Genomic DNA, 22,202 nt, shown 5'->3' on the forward strand with positions numbered 1-22,202 from the left:
ACCTTCCTGACCTGCAATCTTCTTCCTGACCTCTCTGACCCCACCCCCACTCCAGCCCATCAACCTCACCTTAACCTCCTTCCACCTATTGCATTTCCAATGCCCCTCCCCCAAGTCCCTCCTCCCTACCTTTTATCTTAGCCTGCTTGGCACACTTTTCTCATTCCTGAAGAAGAGCTCATGCCCGAAACGTCGATTCGCCTGCTCCTTGGATGCTGCCTGACCTGCTGCGCTTTTCCAGCAACACATTTTCAGCTCTGATCTCTGGCATCTGCAGTCCTCACTTTCTCCTACAACATAATAACAAGCACTTCTTCAAGTGATCCATCTGGAAAAAAATAATTTATGAGCTGTAAATACCAGTCCGTCCTGGTTTTAATATCTGATGTCTGTTGAATTGGCTTGTCTTAGTAGTGAAACATATATTTCACCTGAGTACTACCTACTTGAGAACGAATGAATATCAAAAGTTCTCAGAGAGCTTTTGGAGAACTACATATTTACATAATGTACTGGCTGGTGTGCTGCAGTCAGGAGGCCTCAACACCTGCGGTAATTTGCTTTCACTTTTGGTTGTGGCAGCCATTAAACACTTTGTTTGAAATATGATGTGAAAAGTATGAAGCTGAAATTGAGTGAATTTTCAAAACAATAAGAGAAACAACTACTGTCAAAACAAAGACAAAGATGAACTAAACCACCATCCGCAACTTTGAAGTGCTGTGAGAATCAAAATTTTCAATCCTTGCTGTAATGGAAGTGAAAGAAAATGAGACACAATTAGGATTTTTTTTCCAAATACTGAGAAGCAATGGAATAATGAAGTAGTTGATAGATGGATGAATGAAAAAAAGACCATGACAAAGGAAAAGAAAGGTACATCTGGATTATCTGAAAAATAGTAGATATCAGCATAAGATGGTAGCTCAGCAGAAGGAAAACAGAGGCATAGCCTGCCTTAGGCATACCATTAATGATGTAAATGTTAGATTTTAAAATACTAATGGCTGATCTGTTTTTGATGTAGTTAAATGAAAGACAGGGAAGCAGGAAAATCTCAAATTTGGGAGAGCTCCTTCCCCTTCATTTGAATCTTTAAATGCCCAGCTGAACTACTAATTCAAAAGTACCTGCATGGGATGACATTTTTAAGAATTAGCACTTCCTCAGTACAACCCTGGACACATTACATGTTCAAAACCTGAAGAGAAACTTGCATTAACAACTTGCTATAAGTGTATTCACATTAGAAAAAGAAAATGTTGGCAAGGAGAATACTGAGATACAGGCTACTAGACTAGATGGGATTGAAGTGCATAAGGAGGTGTTAGCAATTCTGGAAAGTGTAAAAATAGATCAGTCCCCTTGGCTGGATGACATTTATCCAAGGATTCTCTGGGAAGCCAGGGAGGAGATTGTTGAGCCTTAGGCTTTGAATTTTATGTCATCATTGTCTACAGGAATACTGCCAGAAAACTGGAGGATAGTAAATGTTCAAGAGGTTATAGGCCAGTGAGCCTTACTTTGGTCATGGGTAAAGCGTTGGAAAAGGTTATAAGAGAGAAGATTTATAATCATCTAGTGAGGAATAAGTTGATTAGGGATAGTCAACATGGTTTTGTGAAGAGAAGATCGTGCCTCACAAACCTTATTGAGTTCTTTGAGAAGGTGACCAAACAGGTGAATGAGGGCAAAGCAGTTAATGTGGTGTATATGGATTTTAGTAAGGCGTTTGATAAGGTTCACCACGATAGGTTATTACACAAAATACAGAGGCAAGGGATTGAGGGTGATTTAGCGGTTTGGATGAGTAATTGGCTAACTGAAAGAAGACAGAGGGTAATGGTTGATGGGCAACATTCATCCTGGAGTTCACTTACTAGTGGTGCACCACAAGGATCTGTTTTGGGTCCACTGCTGTTTGTCATTTTATAAACACTTGGATGAGAGCGTATAAGGATGAGTTAATAAATTTGCAGATGACCCTAAGATTGGTAGAGATGTGGATAGTGCAGAAGGATGTTGTAGATTACAGAGGAACATAGAGGTGCTGCAGAGCTGGGCTGAGAGGTGGCAAATGAAGTTTAATGCAGAAAAGTGTGAGGTGGTTCACTTTGGAAGGAACAACAGGAATGCAGAGTACTGTGCTAATGGCAAGATTCTTAGTAATTTAGATGAGCAAAAGGGTGGCAGTGTCAGGTACATAGATCTCAAAGTTGCCACCCAGGTTGACAGGGTTGTTGAGAAGGCATACCATGTGTTAGCTTTTATTGGTAGAGGGATTGAGTTTTGGAACCAGGAGGTCATGCTGCAGCTGTACAAACTCTGGTGTGGCGCACTTGGAGTATTGCGTACAGTTCTGGTTACCGCATTATAGGAAGGATGTGGAGCTTTGGAAAGGATTCAGAGGAGATTAATTAGGATGTTGCCAGGTCTGGAGGGAAGGTCTTACAAGGAAAGACTGAGGGACTTGAGGCTTTTTTGTTGGAGAGAAGAAGGTTGAGAGGTGACTTAATTGAGACATAAGATAATCAGAGGGTTAGATTGGATGGGCAGTGAGAGCCTTTTTCCTCAGATGGTGATGGCCAGCATGAGGGGACATAGTTTTAAATTGAGGGGTGCTAGATATAGGTCAGATATCAGAGGTAGTTTCTTTACTCAGTAGTAGGGGCGTGGAACGCACTGCCTGCAACAGTAGTAAACTCGCCAACTTTAAGGGCATTTAAATGGTCGTTGGATAAACATATGAACAAAAATGGAATAGTGTAGGTTGGATTGGCTTCAGATTGATTTCACAGGCCGGCACAACATTGAGCACTGAAGGGCCTGTACAGCACTGTAATGTTCTATGTTCTATGGCAGGACTGCCACCAGCTGAGCTGGAATTGCACATTAAACTGCGAATTTTACAAACTGCTAGATTTTAAAATATTCCACTTCTTAAAATGGTTATAAAAATCACATTGTTTGAATTTTGATAGATAGATTAACATTAAATTGACCACCAATTTAAACTTTTAAAACTGGATTTTTAACCTGGAGTGCCCTTATTTGGATTAAATCAAATGTATTATCTCTGCCATACCACAGTAAAAGTCACGTGCTTTCTGGTAGTACTAAGAAATAAGAGTCCTTGCCTCAATTCTGCAAAGTTTCATCTTACTGCTAAACTTGTAGGACTTCATTCAGAGAGATCCAATGCTACATAATCCATTCAATGTTTCTCTGCCAGAATTAATTAACCACCAAATAAATAATTTTTTTTACCATTCAGACTGAGCATTATTAATGTAAAAACATAAGAACTAGCAGGAGAAGGCAATTCAGCCTCAAGCATGCTCTACCATTTAATACAATTGTGGCTGATGCCACCTCAGCTTCAACTCCACTTTCCTGGTTGCCTACATAACTCTTTACTAATTGAAAATCTTTGTATCTCCTCCTTAAATTGTCCTAGCATTCACGGCACTCTGGTATAGTGAAAGCCACAGATTTACCACCTTCTGAGAGAAATAATTCCTCCTCATCTCTGCGTTAAATCTGTCACCCAAAGCCTAAAATTCTGACCTCTCATTCAAGACTTACCTCAATTAGGACTCTCATGCTTGTAAACTCTCGCGAGTATAGGCTTAAACTGCTCAATCTCTCTTTCTAAAACAAGTCTTTCATCTCTGGAATTGGTTTAAAATTAGAGGGGAACGATTTAAAACTTTTCCATTTGTAGGGGCAACATTTTCAAGCAGAGGGTGGTGCATGTATGAAACATGCTGTGAGAGGTGATGGTAGAGGTGGGTACAATTACAACATTTAAAGGCATCTGGATGGGTACATAAACAAATGCTGGCAAATGGGATTAGGATATCTGTTGGCATGGACGAGTTTGACCAAACCATGTGTTTCCATGCTGTGTTCCTCTATGATAATTGATAGCCTCACACTTTTCCACATTAAACTCCATCTGCCAAATGTTGGGCCATTTGCCTAACCAATCCATATCCATTTGTAAATTGTTCATTCCATCATTACAGCCTACTTTCCTACCTATTTGTGTCATTTGCAAAACTGGCTAGAGTAGTTTCTATCCCTGCATCCAAGTCATTAATACAGATTGGAATGGTTGGGGCCTGAGGACCAGACCCTATAGTATCCCACTAGTTACAGCTTGCCAACCAGAAAAAAGGTCCAATTATTCCGAAGCTTGGCTTCCAGTTGGTTAGCCGATCCTCCATCCAAGCTAATATATTACCCATAACCCCATGTGAACTTACCTTGTGAGTTAACCTTTTGTGCAGCACCATATCAAATGTCCTGTGGAAGTCCAGATATACTGCATCTATAGACCCTCATTATCCACTTTGCTTGTTACATCTTTGATTTGCTAGACTTCTTCAATCAAACACAATTTACCTTTCATAAAACCATAGTAACTCTGGATTTGACTTTCCAATTGTCCCAACACTTAATGGATTCCAACAATTTCCCAATAACACATATTAAACTAACTGTTCATAGTTTCCTCCTTCTTGGCTCCTTCCCTTTTTGAATAAAGGAGTTATATTAGCATTTCACCATTCCACTGGAACCTTTCCATAATTCAGGAAAATTTGGAATATTATAACCAAAGTTATTTCTGCTGCCACTTCCTTAGACTGAAGGACATAGGCCTTCAAAGCCTGGGGACTTGAATGCCTTTATTCCCAGAAGTTTGTTCAGCACTTTTCTCCTAAAATGGTAATTAGTTTAAGTTTCTCCTTTTCTATAATCTCTGCATTACCTGTTTCTATGGGATGATTTCAGCATCTTCTGTGGTAACTGCAACAAAATCTCAATTCCTTCTTTGCTATTTCTGTTCCTACTATTAACTCCCCAGGGCTAAACATTTAGGTGCTATCATCTTCTTTATATACTTACCAAAGCTTTTGTTAGTAGTTTTTATGTTTTGGTAGCCTTCTTTCATAATTAAACTTTGCTCTTTCTAAAGCATTTTAAGTAGCTTTGTTGGTCTTAAAAGTTTCTGAAACCTCCAGTCTGCCACTCATCTTTGCAATATGATACAGTTCAGTTTTTGCCTCTGTCATAGTCATTGATGTTACTTCTAAACTTCTTGCTTAGCCATGAATGTCTTTTTCTCCACTTACAATCTTTCTTTCTCTCTAGAAAATATTTTAGTTGGGAGAAATTGAATATCTCCTTATATGTCTACTACTGTTCATCAACTGTCCTATTTTTAAGTCTTTCTGCATAGTCCACTAGGGCAAAAATCTGTCCTCATGCCTATGTGATTATCTTTGTTTAACACCAGAACACTAGTATGGCATTCAAGTTCCTCATCCTCAAAGTGAATTCGAAATTCCAGCATGTTATAATCACTCTTCCCTAGAGAATCATTTATTCTGAGACCACTAATTAATCACAACGCATTATCTGAGCTGACATGGCACCTACTGTTAAAGCTCACTTGAGAATGTAACTTTAAAAAAAGTTCTGGGATTTACATATGAAAGAACTGAAACCAATATGGTCATTCTAAAAGATGAGAGACTTAACAAACAACCAGGTCTTTTTCAATATATAATTTCAGTTGCATCACACTGTAAACTTTTACTATAAATTCTGTCTTACAATCTTATACTCTACAACCACCTGATGAAGGAGCAGCGCTCTGAAAGTTAGTGCTTCCAAATCAGCCTTTTGGACTATAACCTGGTGTTGTGTGTGATTTTAACACCAGCCAACACCAGCACCTCCAAATCATGACTAATTAATCCCATCTCATTACACAATATTAAAACTAAAATAGCCTGCCAAGTTGGTTTCCTGACATCTTGATCCAAGAAACAATCTCAAAAACACTATTAGCTCTCCCTCAAGGCTACCTTTGTCAATTTGATTGATCTAGTCAAATAAGCAAATATTTACATCATGCAGGATTACTATAATTTTTCCTGGTTTATACAGTTTTGTTCTGTGGACTACTGTTAGGGTATCTGAAGATTATTCCCAACTAAGTTATTTTGCAACCCAGATGAAATATTCTGACCACAAGTACGGAAAGCAACCTTCAGGACTGGTTGGACAGAAATGTCTTTTGCCCTAACTATACTACCTCTGATTAAGACTATATTTTTCCTTTCTCCCTCACCGCTGTATTATGGTCAGTTTGCTCATCCTCTCTACAGATCCCACAGGCAGCAAGAGTCTTGAAACTGTTGGACAATGACAATGACTGAGGTTCCTACAGTGCTACATTCTGGATCCCTCTACCTGCCTCACTTGTAGTTGCACTATCCTGTCCCTGACCAAACATAGAACAATACAGGCCCTTCAGCCCGCAAATGTTATGCCAGCGTTGTGTTCTGCACTAAGATCAGACTAACCTAGATAGCCTTAATCGTACTAGCTTCCATGTGCCAATCCAAGGATCGCTTAAATGCCCCTAATATATCTTACTCTATTACCACTACTGGCAGAGCATTCCATGCACCCACCACTTTGAGTAAAGAACCTACTTCTAACATCTCCCCTAAACCTTCCTCCAATCACCTTAAAATTATGCCCCCTTGTGATAAACACGTCCACCATGGGAAAAGTCTCTCGCTATCCACTCTGTCTATGCCTCTCAACATCAAGTCATCTCTCAGCCTTCTTCGCTCCAATAAGAAAAGCCCTAACTCCGTCAAACTTTCTTCATAAGAAATGCCCTCCAGGCCAGGCAGCATCCTGGCAAATCTCCTTTGCAACCTCTCTAAAACTTCCACATCTTTCCTATAATGAGGTGACCAGAACTGAACACAATATTCCAATTGTGGTCTAACCAGGACTCTACAGAGCTGCAGCGTAACCACATGGCTCCTAAACCCAATCCCCCTGCTAATGAAAGTCAACACACCATACAAACGTAAGTCTTCTTATCAACTGGGGAGGCAACTTTGAGGAATCTATGGACGTGGACCCAAGTTCCCTATGTTCCTTCACACTGCCAAGAGTCCTGCCTTTAACCCTGCATTTTGCATTCAAATTCGACCTTCCAAAGTGAATGATTTCATACTTTTCCAGGCTGAGGTCCCCATGCCACTTATCAGCTAAGCTCTGCATCCTGTCAATGCCTTGTTGCAACCTACAACAGTCCTCCACACTATCCACAACTCCACCAACTTTCATGTCATCTGCAAACTTACTATCCCACCCTTCCACTTCTTCATCCAAGTCATTTATAAAAGTCACGAAGAGCAGAGGTCCCAGAAACACCACTGCAGAACATCACGGGTCACCAAGTTCCAGGCTAAATACTTTCCATCTACTATGGGCCAACCAACTCTGCATCCAGACAGACAGGTTTCCCTGTATCCCATGCCTCTTTCCTTTCTGGATGAGCCTACCACGGGGAACCTTATCAAATGCCTTGCTAAAACCTATGTATAGCAAATCCACTGCTCGACCTTCATCAATGTGTTTTGTCGCATCCTCAAAAAATTCAATAAGGTTTGTGAGGCATGACCTGCCCCTCACAAAGCCATGCTGACCATCACTAATCAAATTATGGTTTTCCAAGAAATCATAAATCCTGTCTCTCAGAATCCTCTCCAATACTTTGCACCCCACAGACACAAGACTGACAGGTCTGTTAATCCCAGGATTATCCCTATTTCCTTTCTTGAACAAGGGAATAACATTTGCCACCCTCCAACCATCTGGCACTATTCCAGTGGACAGTGAGGATGCAAAGATCATCACCAAAGGTGCAGCAATCTCTTCCCTTGCTTCCTGTAGTACCCTAGAGTATATCCCATCTGGCACAGGAGTATTATCTATCCTTATGTTTTTCAAAATTTTCAGCACATCCTCCTTTCTAAGATCAACATGTTCTAGCATGTCAGTCTGTTTCATGCTCTCCTCAGAACCATCAAGGTTCCTCTCAGCAGTGAATGCTGAAGCAAAGTACTCATTAAGGACCTCCCCTACTTCCTCAGATTCCAAGCGCAAGTTCCTTCCACTGTCCTTGATTGGCCCTACCCTCACTCTGATCATCTTCTTGTTCCTCACAAGTGAGGAAAACACTTTCAGTTGTTTTCTTAATCCTACCCACTAAAGCTTTTTCATGCTCCCTTTTAGCTTTCCCAAGTCCATTTTTCAGGTTCTTCCTGACTACCTTTTAACCCTCTAAATCCCTGTCCGATCCTCACCTCCTCAACCTTAAATAAGCTTCCTTCTTCCTCTTGACTAGATATTCCACATCCCTTGTCATCCAATATTCTTTCAACCTATCATCTGTTCCTTGCCTTAGTGAGGCAAACCTGTCCAGCACTATCAGCAGGTGCTTCCCAAACAACTTCCACATTTTTGTTGTGCATTTCGCTTAGAACATCTGCTCCCAATCTAGGCACCCCAGTTCCTGCCTAACAGCATTTTAATTCCTCCTCCCCCAATTAAATACTTTCCCATACCATTTGCTCCTATCCCTCTCCATGAGTATAGTTAAGGTCTTGGAGTTGTGATCACTATCACCAAAATACTCTCCCACCGAGAGATCTGACACCTGGCAAAGTTCGTTGCCAAGCACCAAATCCAATATGGCCTCCCCTTTAGTCAGCCTATCTATATATTGCATCAGGAACCCTTCCTGGAAACACCTAACAAAAACTGCTCCATCCAAGCTATTTAAATAAGTAGGTTCCTATCAATATTAGGGAAGTTAAAATCACCAATGACAACAACCTTGTTACGCCCACATATTTCCAAAATCAGCCTCCCAATCTGGTCCTCCATGTCTCTGTTGCTATTGGGTGCCCTGTAGAAAACTCCTTTCCTGTTTCTGACTTCCACCCATACTAACTCTGTAGACAAACCCTCCTTGATGCTTCTTTTCTGCAACTGTGATACTCTCCCTGATTAGCAATGCCACTCCTCTGCCTCTTTAACCTCCCCCTTTATTCCTTTTGAAACATCTAAACCCTCAAACATCCAACAACTATACCTGCCCCTGTGATATGCAAGTCTTCGTAACGGCCACATCATCGTTCCAAGTACTGATCCATGCCTTGAGTTTGTCACCCTTATTCCTGATACTTCATTTATTAAAATGGACACACTTCAACCCATTGGGCAAAAGCCCTTCAACGTCGATTTTGCTGCTCCTTGGATGCTGCCTGAACTGCTGTGCTCTTCCAGCACCACTAATCCAGAATCTGGTTTCCAGCATCTGCAGTCATTGTTTTTACCTACACTTCAACCCATCACACTGACTGCACCTTTGCCCTGTCAAGTGCCCATCCCTCCTCTCAGACGCTCTGCAAGCTATATCTGGCAGTTCCCTACCTATTCCATCATCTCATCCATAGCTCAGGTTCTACTCCCCCTGCCAATCCCAAAGAGCTCTAGCGATCTCGCCCGAGGATATTGGTGTCCTTCGAGTTCAGGTCTCACTTTCCCCAGAAGTATCCCAATGATCCACATATCTGAAGCATTCCCCTCCTACACCAGCCCGGCAGCCACGTGTTCATCTGCACTCGCTCTCTATTCTACACCTCACTAGCACGTGGGACCTGTAGCAATTCTGAGATTACTACTCTGCTCGTCCTGCTTTCTAGTTTCCAGCCTAACTCCCTATATTCTCTTTTCAGGTCCTCCTCCCTTTGCCCACCGATGTCATTGGTACCGACTCCAGCTCATGACTTCTGGCTGCTCTCCCTCCTCCTTAAAAATCCTATATGTGCGATCAGAGACATCCCTGACCCTGATACCCGGGAGTCTCCCTCACAACCACAGGGTCTCCAGTCTGTTCCTCTCACAATTGAATTTCCTATTGCACTCCTATTCTCCCTCTTCTCTTCTGAGCCACGTTCAGTGCCAGAAACCTGGCCACTGTGGCTTTCCATTGGCCGGTCATTCCACCGACTAAATTGAAGATGGCTAAACTAAGGGATGGGTCTGCCTTTTGAAACATAGCATCCAGATGACTCTCCACGTCCCTAAGTGCCAATGTCCAAAGTTCGGACTCCAGCTCATAAACTGAGCAGAAATTCCTCAAGCAATAGATGCTTGCTATAGATATGGTCACTATAAACTACAATGGGGCCCAACCAGCTCTCACATGGTTTAGCTACATCACGTGCCTGGCCCTGTGTGTACAGTTTACTTAATTAATTTTTTTTTTATTTACTACTGATTTTAAGTTTTCAATCTATAAATACATCTTCCATTTAGCCCTTAATCTGAAAGCAAGTCACAGTAGGTAGAAGAGAGAAATACTCACTTATCTGTGACATCAATTGGCTTATCTCTTGGGCCTTGGTCTGCTCCAGCCTCCATTGATCTGAGGAAGTAGGGTGGAAAACCAAGAAAGCAGTTCCTCCTTTTCCTACTTCACCAAATTCCCACCTTTACAAAACTCCCAAGTTCCACTCTTTGCAACTTGCACTCTTGTCACATTTTTAAGATGATTCAGTATTTTAAAGTTATACCTTGGGGTCAATGCAATTTCTTTCTTACCATCAAGAATTTTTGGTCGATCCTTTATGTCATCTGTTGATGGATTAAGACATGCAACTAATCCTTCTAGCAGAGCCTTTCGTACATTATAATTCAGGAGCATCTTGATAAATTCGATTCCTACAGGACAATAATCATTACATGTAACACAAAATTACCTCAATGTTCCACAAACAAACTCTTATTCTCTCTATGGTATTGTGATAAAATTAGATTTTTGACTGTTGAATTTTTGATTGAATCATAGGAATGACAAAACATTAAAAGGAGACCATTCTGCCTGTATAGTTCTTTGATACAGCTATTCAATAGTCCCACTTTTTAATGTCAAATGAACATGGTAAACTTGTGATGGGTATTAATGTCAAGTAGTTAAACGATAAACAGAGGAAGGATGTTAAGTGTTTATAAAGAGAAGTGAGTTTGATGATTTGCAATGCCCTTAATGAGCTTTGCATGCAAATTATTCGATTGGAAACAAGGGTGATTTACTGATGGTGGTTAACAGAAGGAAAAAAACATGTTGTTTGGCTATTGGTGGCGGTGGGAGGGGGAGGTGGGAGAACATCTTCAATTGTGTCAGAGTCTTCTGGATGTAAGAAAAAAAGGACACAAAAGGGGGAGGAGTCTTGTGGTGTAGTGGTAGTGTCCTGATCGCCGATCCAGAAAGCCTCGGTTCAAGTCCCACCTCAACCAGATCATCTTTTTACAAAAAAAAGATCTATGAAGAGAGGGAGTCCCTTGTGGCACAGTGCTAGTGTCCCTACCTTTGTGCCAAAAAGCCCAGGTTCAAGTCCAACCTGCTCCAAAAGGTGTCAAGACATCTCAAAGCAGGTAGATTAGAAAATATCTCGATCTCCCTTGGTCTATTGCCTCTTTGTTTTTGGCTTATGATGCAGTGATACTATCCCTACTTCTGGCCTAGGAGGCCTGGGTTCAAACCCAACTGCTCCAGTAAGTGTGTAGTAACATCTCTGAATAGGCTGATTCAGAGACAAGTAATTTTTGTGGCACTTTGGTAATATCTTTATCTTGAATCAGGAGGCCCAGGTTCAAGTCCCACCGGTTCTGAAAGTAGGTAATAGCAACATCTCTGAACAAGTTAATTAGAAAATATCTCCCTCAACAGAAGGTGGGCTCTTGTGACGGAGTGGTAGTATCCCTACTTCTGGGTCAGAATGTACAAGTTCTACCTTTCTCTTGTGTGTGCCAGAATACATCTGAACAGGCCAATTTAAATGCCATTTTCTTCATAAAGGAGGAGAAAAGTGGTCTTGTGTTGCATTGCTAGTATCCCCCCACTCTGGACTAGAAGTTCTAGGTTCCACTTTCACCCACCCTGGAGGTGTGTCATAACATGTACAAAACAGATTGTTTAAAATAGCTACACGTTTAATTCTGTTTGGAAGAAAGGTCGCCGAACTTGAAACATTAATTCTGCTTTCTCTCCAGATGCTGCCAGACCTGCTGAATTACTCCAGTAATTTTGGTTTTTGAGTCAAATTGAGTTTTGCTAAAGGGGAACATCTGTGTCTTGGTCCCTGCTTTGCCATACAGCTTGGATCTTTTAAGACCACTGCCCGTGGTTTATTTCTTTCCAAATATTTATCCAATCACATTTTCTGTATTCTTTATTTTTGGGGATAATGTGAACGATTGAGAAATATTTCCATGACAGCGGATTGTCAAAGAAAAAAACAAACTCAGAATGTGCAGATGTTATTGCAAACTTCACAAAATTGAGAGAAATCAAAATAATGAATTATTTTTTAGAATCCTTACAATGTAGAAGCAGGCCATCAAGTCCACACCAACCCTCCAAAGGGCATCCCACCCAGAAAAACTTCCCCACCTTATCCTTTGTGGAATCGAAGCATAGACTGGGGGACTGCATCGCAGAACACCTATGTTCTACCCACAAAAAAAACCCTGAGCTTCAAGTTGCCTGCCACTTTAACACACCACCCTGTTCCCTGGCCAACATCTATGTCTCAGGCCAGTTCAGCACAAGCTGAAAGAATATCTTATTTTCCACTTTGGGACCCTGTGGCCTTCCTAACTCAATATAGAGTTCAATAATATTAGAATAGGTCTGGGTGTGATGCTGTCTGGAAGATCGGTGTAGACTCAATGGGCCAAAAGGCGTGCTTCTACACTATAGGGATTCTAAAAAATATTTCATCAATTTGTGAAGTTTGCAGTAATATCTGCATTTACAGCTTTATCTTTGAGGAATATTTTCCATGACTGTGGATTGTCAATCATTCAATAATTTGAACTCTCCCATATCCTAGCCCCAAACTCCACACACCAAGCCTTGTTATCACATAGCCTGCCATTACACACTACTTATTGTTAGTCATTAACAGTCTCAATTAACAGCTACTCACCCTTCTAGCCAGCTTGTTATCCACTCCTTTTTCTGTCTAACAGTTCCTCTCTCTCTTTGGGCTCTATCCCCAGCTATGGTTTACTCCTTACCCACTGCTCCCACTTTAGCTTCTGCATATAAACCAACATTTTCCTACCATCAGTTCTGAGGAAGACTCACCGGACCAGACAAGTTAACTCTGATTTCTCTTCACAGACACTGCCAGACTTGCTGAGCTTTTCCAGCAACCTCTGTTTTTGTATCTTTCAACATAGACCTGAGTTTTGGCCTGATAAAGAATATGTTCGGTCTTGGTTTCTGCAAAAACTGCTTTTAAAATATTTAAGCAGCACAGGCTCTAGATAAAACCTTACTCATAAAAATTACAGAACAGAAAACAAGGAATCTAACTGGAGCTGCAACCCCATATTAGCCCAACACAGACAGTAATTTACCTTCATATTGCACTTCATAGTGAACAGTTTTCAAGATGTTCAAAAGTGGTTCCACGATGCAAGGGTGTACGATCTTCACAACTGGCTAAACAAGAACAAAAAAAAGTACTAGATGACATTTAAAAGCATATTTTATAAATTAAACATTTTTTATAAAGGAAACACTTCATGGTTTCTCAGTACTACTTCTTGGTACAAAGATACTGTCTGCAAATTTCTGCAAATACTGTTCTATAATTGGACAGGAGGCTGCATGAAGTGAATTTCCCTGCAGATCTTGTTTCGCCTTTACTTTTACAGACTTAATTAATTGACTTGGCAATGCAACATTACTCAGCATTGTCAGAAGTGCTGTCAATTAGATGAAGCATTAAACCAAAGTCTCATCCACACTCCAATGTAAAAGATTGCAAGATATAATTCAGAGTTAAAAGGGAACTCTCTCAATTTTCAGGCCAATACTTATTCCTCAATAAACATTAGATTTAATTGGCTTAAAAGATTAACCATTGTTTCTTTTTCCCCTAGAGTAGTCTAGAGTACTATGGCCCTAAATTAGCTGCTGTTGAATCCTGTTCTGTACCTCACATCATAACCATACAGGAGACTAAACAGAGGATAAAAACAATGACTGTAGATGCTGGAAACCAGATTCTGGATCAGTGGTGCTGGAAGAGCACAGCAATTCAGACAGCATCCGAACAGAGGATGCCTGGTTCATCCTCTGGCCAAAAAGAGATGCATGGGACTAAAATATGAAGAACAACATTAAAGGAACAAAACTATTCTCATTAAAATTGAAAAATAAGCCCTTCAAGAAGAAGGGCTTATGCCCAAAACGTCGATTCTCCTGCTCCTTGGATGCTGCCTGGCCTGCTGTGTTTTTCCAGCGCCACATTTTTCAACTCTGGTCTCCAGCATCTGCAGTCCTCACTTTCTCCTATTATCATTAAAATGAAAGGAACACAATGAACAAATGTGATGAAATGCAGACTTGCAACTACTGTAGTTTCTCACCTGCAAAGTCATCAGTGTTTGAAGAGCCAGTTTTTGTACCTTTGGGGAGGTGCATGGTAATAATGCAATCAATCCTTTGTACACTTGTAATTGATACTTTGGGTTGCCTTGTGCTAGTAATTCCAGTAAGATCTGAGCCTGTTCTTGGGTCTTTTCCAATTTTGCATTTGCCAAACACTCTGCAACATTTCTCACACCTTAAAAATGCAAAAATATTTAAAACAATAAGACCACAGTTATATTCATAGTTAATTAGGTTATTGCAGAATACAGGGCGAAAGTGAGGACTGCAGGTGCTGGAGATCAGAGTCAAGATTAGATTAGATTAGATTAGATTACTTACAGTGTGGAAACAGGCCCTTCGGCCCAACAAGTCCACACCGCCCCGCCGAAGCACAACCCACCCATTCCCCTACATTTACCCCTTACCTAACACTACGGGCAATTTAGCATGGCCAATTCATCTGACCTGCACATCTTTGGACTGTGGGAGGAAACCGGAGCACCCGGAGGTAACCCACGCAGACACGGGGAGAACGTGCAAACTCCACACAGTCAGTCGCCTAAGGCGGGAATTGAACCCGGGTCTCTGGCACTGTGAGGCAGCAGTGCTAACCACTGTGCCACCGTGCCGCCCACCAAGAGTGGTGCTGGAAAAGCACAGCAGGTCAGGCAGCATCAGAGGAGCAGGAAAATCGACGTTTCGGGCAAAAGCCCATCATCAGGATTTAACAGCATTTGTACTGGTGAGGCCAGAGGAAGTGCAGATAGAGAAGCATTCCAAGCATCAACAATGGCAACGTAAACTGCCAGCTCTGTAAACACCCTTGCCAATCTCGCACAAGGCTTTGAGTTATAACAGCACCTAGAGAACATAATGAAGACATTTACGGTTTGGACCTACTTGAAGAATGAAGAATCTGAAATAACTCCACAGAGGTTGCTTTCCCTTCATCAAATCACCCTTTATTTACACATGAATAGTTCTTGAGTAAGATTAGAGTGGTGCTGGAAAAGCACAGCAGGCCAGGCAGCATCCAAGAAGCAGGAAAATCAATGTTTCAGGCAGGAGCCCTTAATCAGGAATGAGGCTGGGAGCCTCTGGGGTGGAGACATAACTGGGAGGAGGGTGGGTCTTGGGGAGAAGGTAGCTAAGAGTGCAATAGGTGGCTGGAGGTGGGTTTGAAGGTGATAGGTCGGAGAGGAGGGTGCAGCGGATAGGTGGGAAGGAAGATTGGCAGGTAGGACAGGTCATGAGAATGGTGCTGAGCTGGCAGGTTGGAACTGGGGTAAGGTGGGGGGAGGGGAATGAGGAAACCGGTGAAGTTTACATTCATGCTCTGGGGTTGAAGTGTTCTGAGGCGGAAGATGAGGTGTTCTTCCTCCAGGCGTCAGGAGTGGCGGTGGAGGAGGCCCAGGACTTGCATGTCCTAGGCAGAGTGGGAGGGGGAGTTGAAACGTTCAGCCACGGGGCGATGGGGTTGATTGGTGTGGGTGTCCCGGAGATGTTCCCCAAAGCGCTCTGCGAGAAGGCATCCAGTCTCCCCAATGTAAAGGAGACCATAACGAGAGCAACGTATACAATAAATGACATTTGTGGAAGTGCAGGTGAAACTTTGATGGATGTGAATGGGTCTTTTGGACCCTTGAATGGAGATGATGGGGGAGGTGGGGGTGCAGGTTTTGCAATTCCTGCAGTGGCAGGGGAAGGTGCCAGGAGGGGAGGGTGGGTTGTTGGGGGGTGTGGATCTGACCAGCTAGTCATGCAGGGAATGGTCTTTGCGCAAAGCAGAAAGGAGTGGGGAGGGGAATGTATCCCTGATAGTGGAGCCCATTTGTAGGTGGCAGAAATGTCGGCTGATGATGCAGTTTTTGCGGAGGTTGGTGGGGTGGAAGGTGAGGACCAGGGGGGTTCTGTCCTTGTTGAGGTTGGAGGATTGGGGTTTGTGGGCGGAGGTGCGGGACATGGGTGAGATGCGTTGGAGGGCATCTTCAACCACGTGGGAGGGGAAATTATGGTCTTTAAAGAAGGAGGCGATTTGGTGTGCATCTCATCCACGTCCCATACCTCCGCCCGCAAACCCCACCCCTCTAACTGCAACAAGGGCAGAACTCCCCTGGTCCTCATCTTCCAACCCACCAACCTTCGCATAAACCGCATCATCTGCCGACATTTCCGCCACCTACAAACGGACCCCACCACCAGGGATACACTTCCCTCCCCAGCCCTCTCCGCTTTGCATAAAAGACTGATCCCTCCGTGACCACCTGCTCAGATCCACATCCCCCAACAACCCACCTTCCCGTCCTGGCAGCTTCCCCTGCCACTGCAGGAATTGCAAAACCTGCGCCCACACCTCCCCCATCACCTCCATCCAAGGCCCCAAAGGATCCCTCTACATCCAAAGTTCTACCTGCACGTCCACAAATACCATTTATTGTATACGTCGCTCCCAATGTGGTCTCCTTTACGTTGGAGAGCCTGGATGCCTTCTTGCAGAGCATTTTAGGGAACATCAACCCCACCACCCAGTGGCCGAACATTTCAACTCCCCTCCCACTCTGCCGAAGACATGCAGGTCCTGGGCCTCCTCCACCAGCACTTCCTCACCACCCGATGCCTGAAGGAAGAACGCCTCATCTTCTGCCTCAGAACACTTCAACCCCAGGGCATCAATGTGGACTTCACCAGTTTCCTCATTTCCCCTCCCCCCACCTTACCCCAGTTCCAACCTGCCAGCTCAGCATCATTCTCATGACCTGTCCTACCTGCCAATTTTCTTTCCCACCTATCCACTCCACCCCCCTCTCCGATCTATCACCTTCATCCATACCTCCATCCACATATTGCACTCTTAGCTACCTTGTCCCCTGCCCCACCCCCTTCCCATTTATCTCTCCACCCCGGAGGCTTCCAGCCTCATTCTTGCTGAACGGCTCCTACCCAAAATGTCGATTATCCTACTTCTCAGATGCTGCCTGACCTGCAGTACTTTTCCAGCACCACTCTAATCTTGACTCTGATCTTCAGCATCTGCAGTCCTCACTTTCGCCTATGAATAGTTCTTGACTCTAGTATTGCCTCTTCACAGCCAGCTCTCAGAGCGTCAGAATCTCTGACATTCCTCTTATGATCTGTGTGATATGCTGCTCCTTTAACAACAATATGCTGTCCTAGCCTTTTTTTTCCCAGAAGTTGTGAAAGTAGTGATTCCGAAAGGTCTAGGTTTGAGAGTTTTAGGGCCAGTTTGATTATAGCTAACAGATACTGCCTCAGGCAAAAGGCTTTCAAGTCAAACAAAATGAAATATGAGTGGCCAGTTATCCCAGCTCAGCTTTTCTCTGGTTTGGTTTTAGTAAGTTACCTTTTGTGCCAAGAGGTGTTTATGGGGGTTGTTGTAAGTATTTGGAAAAACACCGTTAGGTTGGGATAATCTGTTGGGTTTTTATTTAGGTTACGTTATTCTATATTCTGTTCTCTTTTGTTTGTGTTTCAATCCAGTAATCTTGTAAATAAATTCTGTTTTGTTTGAAACTATGCGCTTTGACCAGCTACATCACTGCTGGAATATCCACCTTACACCTGCTTTAGACAACTAGTAAAGTTATGGTCTAGGCTACTTCCTTGAAATAGTTCAACGTGGTCTGGCCTGGTCCATAACATCTGTCAGCCAGGGCTTCCTGATTACAGCTGTTGATTTAGTCCACTCAGAGTATTCATATTGAGGCCCAGCTGATTGACCTCGTTACGCTCACTACATCTCTCCTCCTCAGAGTCCAAGGACATTGATTGTGTTTTTTTCCTTGGATAACCTCCCAGAGTGTTTTAGCACTGAGTCAGGTTACTCTGACTCCGAATTCAATACTGGTGGTGTGTAATGCATGGGACAGCATCTCTTGAGCCAGGAGCACCTAAGTAGAATTTCACTCTGTTCTTCCAGCAGCAAAAGCATTGAGGCAGTTACTTGGGTCATGTCCAGCTCTGTCAACATTTGATGGAGAGGGTGAACTCACAGGTTCCTGTAGGCTAGCCAAATGTTCTGAGGAGCAGTCCACATTTTGCTTATGCACCGTTTGCGAATTCATGGCTTTTGTATGGTCCACGTGTTTGTTCAAGACCATCACACCTACCCAAATTTTATATGTCACTGGTCCTGACCTCGTGTCAACCTCTTACCCATGCAGGGCCACTTCCATGGTTCTTACACCAAATGTCGTCCACTGTATCAAACAGTCTCTCTTGATTGGCAGAGTCTTGTGTCTGGCATTGGCATTCCTGATGCTGTTTTACCTCCCCGGGTCTGGGAAGATCAGACTTAACCTGGTGCGGAGTCTTCTACCCATTAGCTTCGGCAGAGTTGCTACCTCTGTATTTGCATTTGGAGTGTTTCTGTAAACAAATAAGGACCATGACAGCTTGCTATCAAGTGAGACTGTCGACAGGCAGAAGACTGCAAGAACAGAGCAAGCTAGGCAGCATCAAGAGATGGAGAAGTCAATGTTTCAGTTGTAACTCTTCTTCAGGATCCTGAGTACTGCAGAAGGGTTACACCCAAAATGTTGACTACTCCACTTCCTGATGTTGCCTGGCTTGCTGTGTTCTTCCAGCCTCCAGCTTGTCTACCTTAGATTCCAGCATCTACAGTTTCTTTTTCTCTAATCAAGTGAGGCTGTAAAGCTGTTTCTTCAAAGTTTGGACTGTTCTTTGTGCTAAGCCATTGGATGATTGATGGTATAAAGAGGTCCTTATGTCAAATCCCATTTAACTTTAGCATATACCCAAACGCCTTGCTGGTAAATAATGGCCTGTCATCTGTGACCAAAACTTCAGGGATTCTGTGTATTGAAAAATATGCGCTCAGCTTTTCTATCACATCTCCATGTTTGACGAATAAACTCTATGCATGTCCAACCACCTTGAGTGGGCATCTACAATGATTAAGATCATTGGGCCCATGGAAGGATCTGCATAGCTGATGCATAATTGACTCCAAAGATTTACCTGGCCATTCCCACAGGTGTGGGGAAGCTGCTGGTGGTTATTTTTATCCTCGTCAACACTCTGGGCACTGCCCGACCAACCCGGCTATATCTGCATTCAAGCCGGGCCATCAGATATAAGATCTTCATTTTGGAGACTGCTGGATGGCCCAACTAGAGTTCAGCCAGTATTTGCCAGCAGCCTTTGCTCGGGACAATCATTCTTGCTCCCCATAACAATATGGTGTACTTGACTGTGAGCTCATCTATCCAAGTCCAAAGAGGTTTCAATTCTAGTTGTAACTGCCTTTTAGCTTCCCATATCACCACCAGTTGTTTCAGTTTTGACAGGACTGTAAGTTTCTGCTTCCTAAGTCTGATATGGTCAGTTGTGACTAGAAGTGTGTTCAGAAAATGTAATAGCATTACAGACTCTTCCACTGAGGGTACTACCAGTGGGGTATCTGCTCATGGAAGGTGGTTCAATGCATTCATATTTGCTACTTAGCCTCCCAGACAGGGTTCCAATTTGTAAATATAAGGACTTAGTTTTACATAGCTTCTAGCCACATTCAGTGGTGCTTTGGGTGACACTGCCTTGTCCTTTTCAAGCAGACAAAGTAGGGGTTTGTAGTCTATTATTATCATAAACTTTCATCCATAAAAGGTATTGGTGAAAATTCCTGTCTCCAAATATGATTGTTAATTTATCTGGATATATTTAAGCTCTGTATTAGTGAAAGTTCTGGATGTATATACTATTTGGCACTCCTCTCCATAAGGCCAACCATGAGCCAATACCACTCTGACAGTGCATGGGGAGGCATTGCATGTCAATACCAGACCTTTCTTGGGATCATCGTGTGCCAACATCTTAAAGGATGGGCTTGTCAATCCGACCATTTCCAAGGCTAACCTTTTTTCAGGAGTTGATGCAAAAGGTGCTTGGATGGAGGCCAGGTTATGCATGGACTTTTCACAATAATATACCAGTTCAAGAAACGACATAAGCTCCTGGACAGACAATTGAGCTGGGGCACCTTTGATCACCCTCACTTTATCTTCGAATGGATGTAACCTGATCTTGTGACTCTATAGCTCAAGTAGGTCAATTGAGGTGCCCGGACCATGCATTTTTCCCTTCTTAGGCATTTGCCCACTTTGGAAAAATCCCTTAGGACTATGTCCAAGTTCTTTAAGAATTTATTTTTAGTTTTCCCAGTTATTAGAACATCATCTAGATCAATGGTGACCTGAGGTAGACCTTGCAAAATGTTCTCCACTGTCCATTGAAAAATCGAGTAGGCTGATGATATCCCAAACAGCATTCTTGTATACTGGTACAAGCCCTTCTGAATATTAATTGTAGCATAATTCTGGGAATCAGTGTGGACTGGTTGGGCCGAAGGGCCTGTTTCCACACTGTAGAGAATCCAATCTAAACACTGCAGAATCAACCACAAGTGAGTTACTACCATCGTACACGGCTTTGGCATTTCAGCATGCTGTTGCACAGACTGATGAAAGATGATTCTGCCAATTCTGTGCTGAAATAAAAATGGTGGACAAAGGTCATGCTCGGATACTGCAGAACACGCTCTGACACTGCGGAACACAATGTTGAGTCCTGGAGGCTGTAAAGCACCTAAGCAGAAAATGAAACATAGTTCCTCATTGTTGAGCTTCATTGGAACATGAGCAAGCCAAGGATGGAAATTTCTTCATTGATTCATGGGATGTGTGCACTGCTGCTACTTGGGTGAGCATTTATTGCCCATCCCACATTTCCTTTGAGAAAGTGGAGGTGAGCTACCTTCCCAAACTACTGCAGTTCGTTTGCTGTAGGTACTAACACAATGAATTTGGGAGGGAGTTCCAGGATGTTGATCCAGAAAAATTGAAGGAATACCATTATATTTCCAGTTCAGAATGGTGTGTGTGGCTTGAAGGTAGTGGTGTTCTGATCATCTGCTGTCCTTGTCCTTTTCAATGGTAATGTTGGTGTGTTTAGAAGGTGCTATCTAAGGAGCCAACATGAATTTTTGCAGTTCATTTTTCAGAAGGTAGACTGCTGCGACTTTGTTTGCTGGCAAAAATTAGATTAAGTTAGATTCCCTACAGTGTAGAAACAGGACCTTCGGCCCAACAAGTCTACACTGATTCTCCAAAGAGTAACCTACCCATACTCATTTTCCCTACAACACCCCTGACTAATACAGCTAACACTATGGGCAATTTAGCATGGCCAATTCAAATGACCTACACATCTTTTTTGGAATGTGGGAAGAAACCGGAGCACCTGGAGGAAACCCACGCAGAGACAGGAAGAATGTACAAACTCCACACAGACAGTTGCCCGAGGTGGGAATCAAACTCAGGTCCCTCGCGCTGAGAGGCAGCAGTGCTAACCACTGAGCCACCGTGCCGCCCCTGAATCTGGAGCTGCACTCTTCCTGCAGAGGAGTCAGGAAGTAATTGCTACAGGATTCCTAGCCTCTGATCTCCTGTCATAGCCACTGTAAATATACAGCGAGTCCAGTTGCTGATCAATGGTAACCCCAGGATATTGATAGTGGAGGATTCAGTGATGGTAATGCCATTGAATGTCAAGGACAATTATATGATTTTCTCTTGTTGGAGATGATCATTGCTGAAAAATGTGTTGCTGGAAAAGCGCAGCATTTCCAGTGCGAGCAGCAGCGAAGGTAAGACCGTTTGGTTTTAAAAGTGCTTACCGGTAGCGGGCAGCGGTGTTTTTTTTTCTCTCTCTTCACAGAAAGAGCGGGAGCACCAGGGGGAAGTGACGACGACCAGAGGGGCAGCCGAGACACGGAAGCAGTTAGTGTAAGCTTACCTGGGTAGGTTTTTTCCCCCCTTTAAAAGCGCGAAGG

General features: G+C 43.0%; 1 protein-coding gene across 4 annotated transcripts in view; it reads right to left on the reverse strand.

The window, feature by feature from the left end:
* armh1 (armadillo like helical domain containing 1) overlaps nt 1–22,202 on the reverse strand; it is a 60,547-nt gene that overhangs the window by 21,298 nt on the left and 17,047 nt on the right. For 3 of the 4 annotated variants that reach the window (XM_043699172.1, XM_043699170.1, XM_043699169.1), the window contains 4 exons: nt 14,332–14,528; nt 13,315–13,399; nt 10,489–10,608; nt 10,253–10,312 (listed from right to left, as the gene is read on the reverse strand). In XM_043699172.1, the coding sequence (XP_043555107.1) occupies nt 10,253–10,312; nt 10,489–10,608; nt 13,315–13,399; nt 14,332–14,528 (462 nt within the window). The remainder of the gene's footprint in view (nt 1–10,252; nt 10,313–10,488; nt 10,609–13,314; nt 13,400–14,331; nt 14,529–22,202) is intronic. The other variant, XM_043699171.1, reaches the window with a different exon arrangement.

Source organism: Chiloscyllium plagiosum, chromosome 11 (assembly GCF_004010195.1).
Source record: "Chiloscyllium plagiosum isolate BGI_BamShark_2017 chromosome 11, ASM401019v2, whole genome shotgun sequence".
Classification (NCBI taxonomy): domain Eukaryota; kingdom Metazoa; phylum Chordata; class Chondrichthyes; order Orectolobiformes; family Hemiscylliidae; genus Chiloscyllium; species Chiloscyllium plagiosum.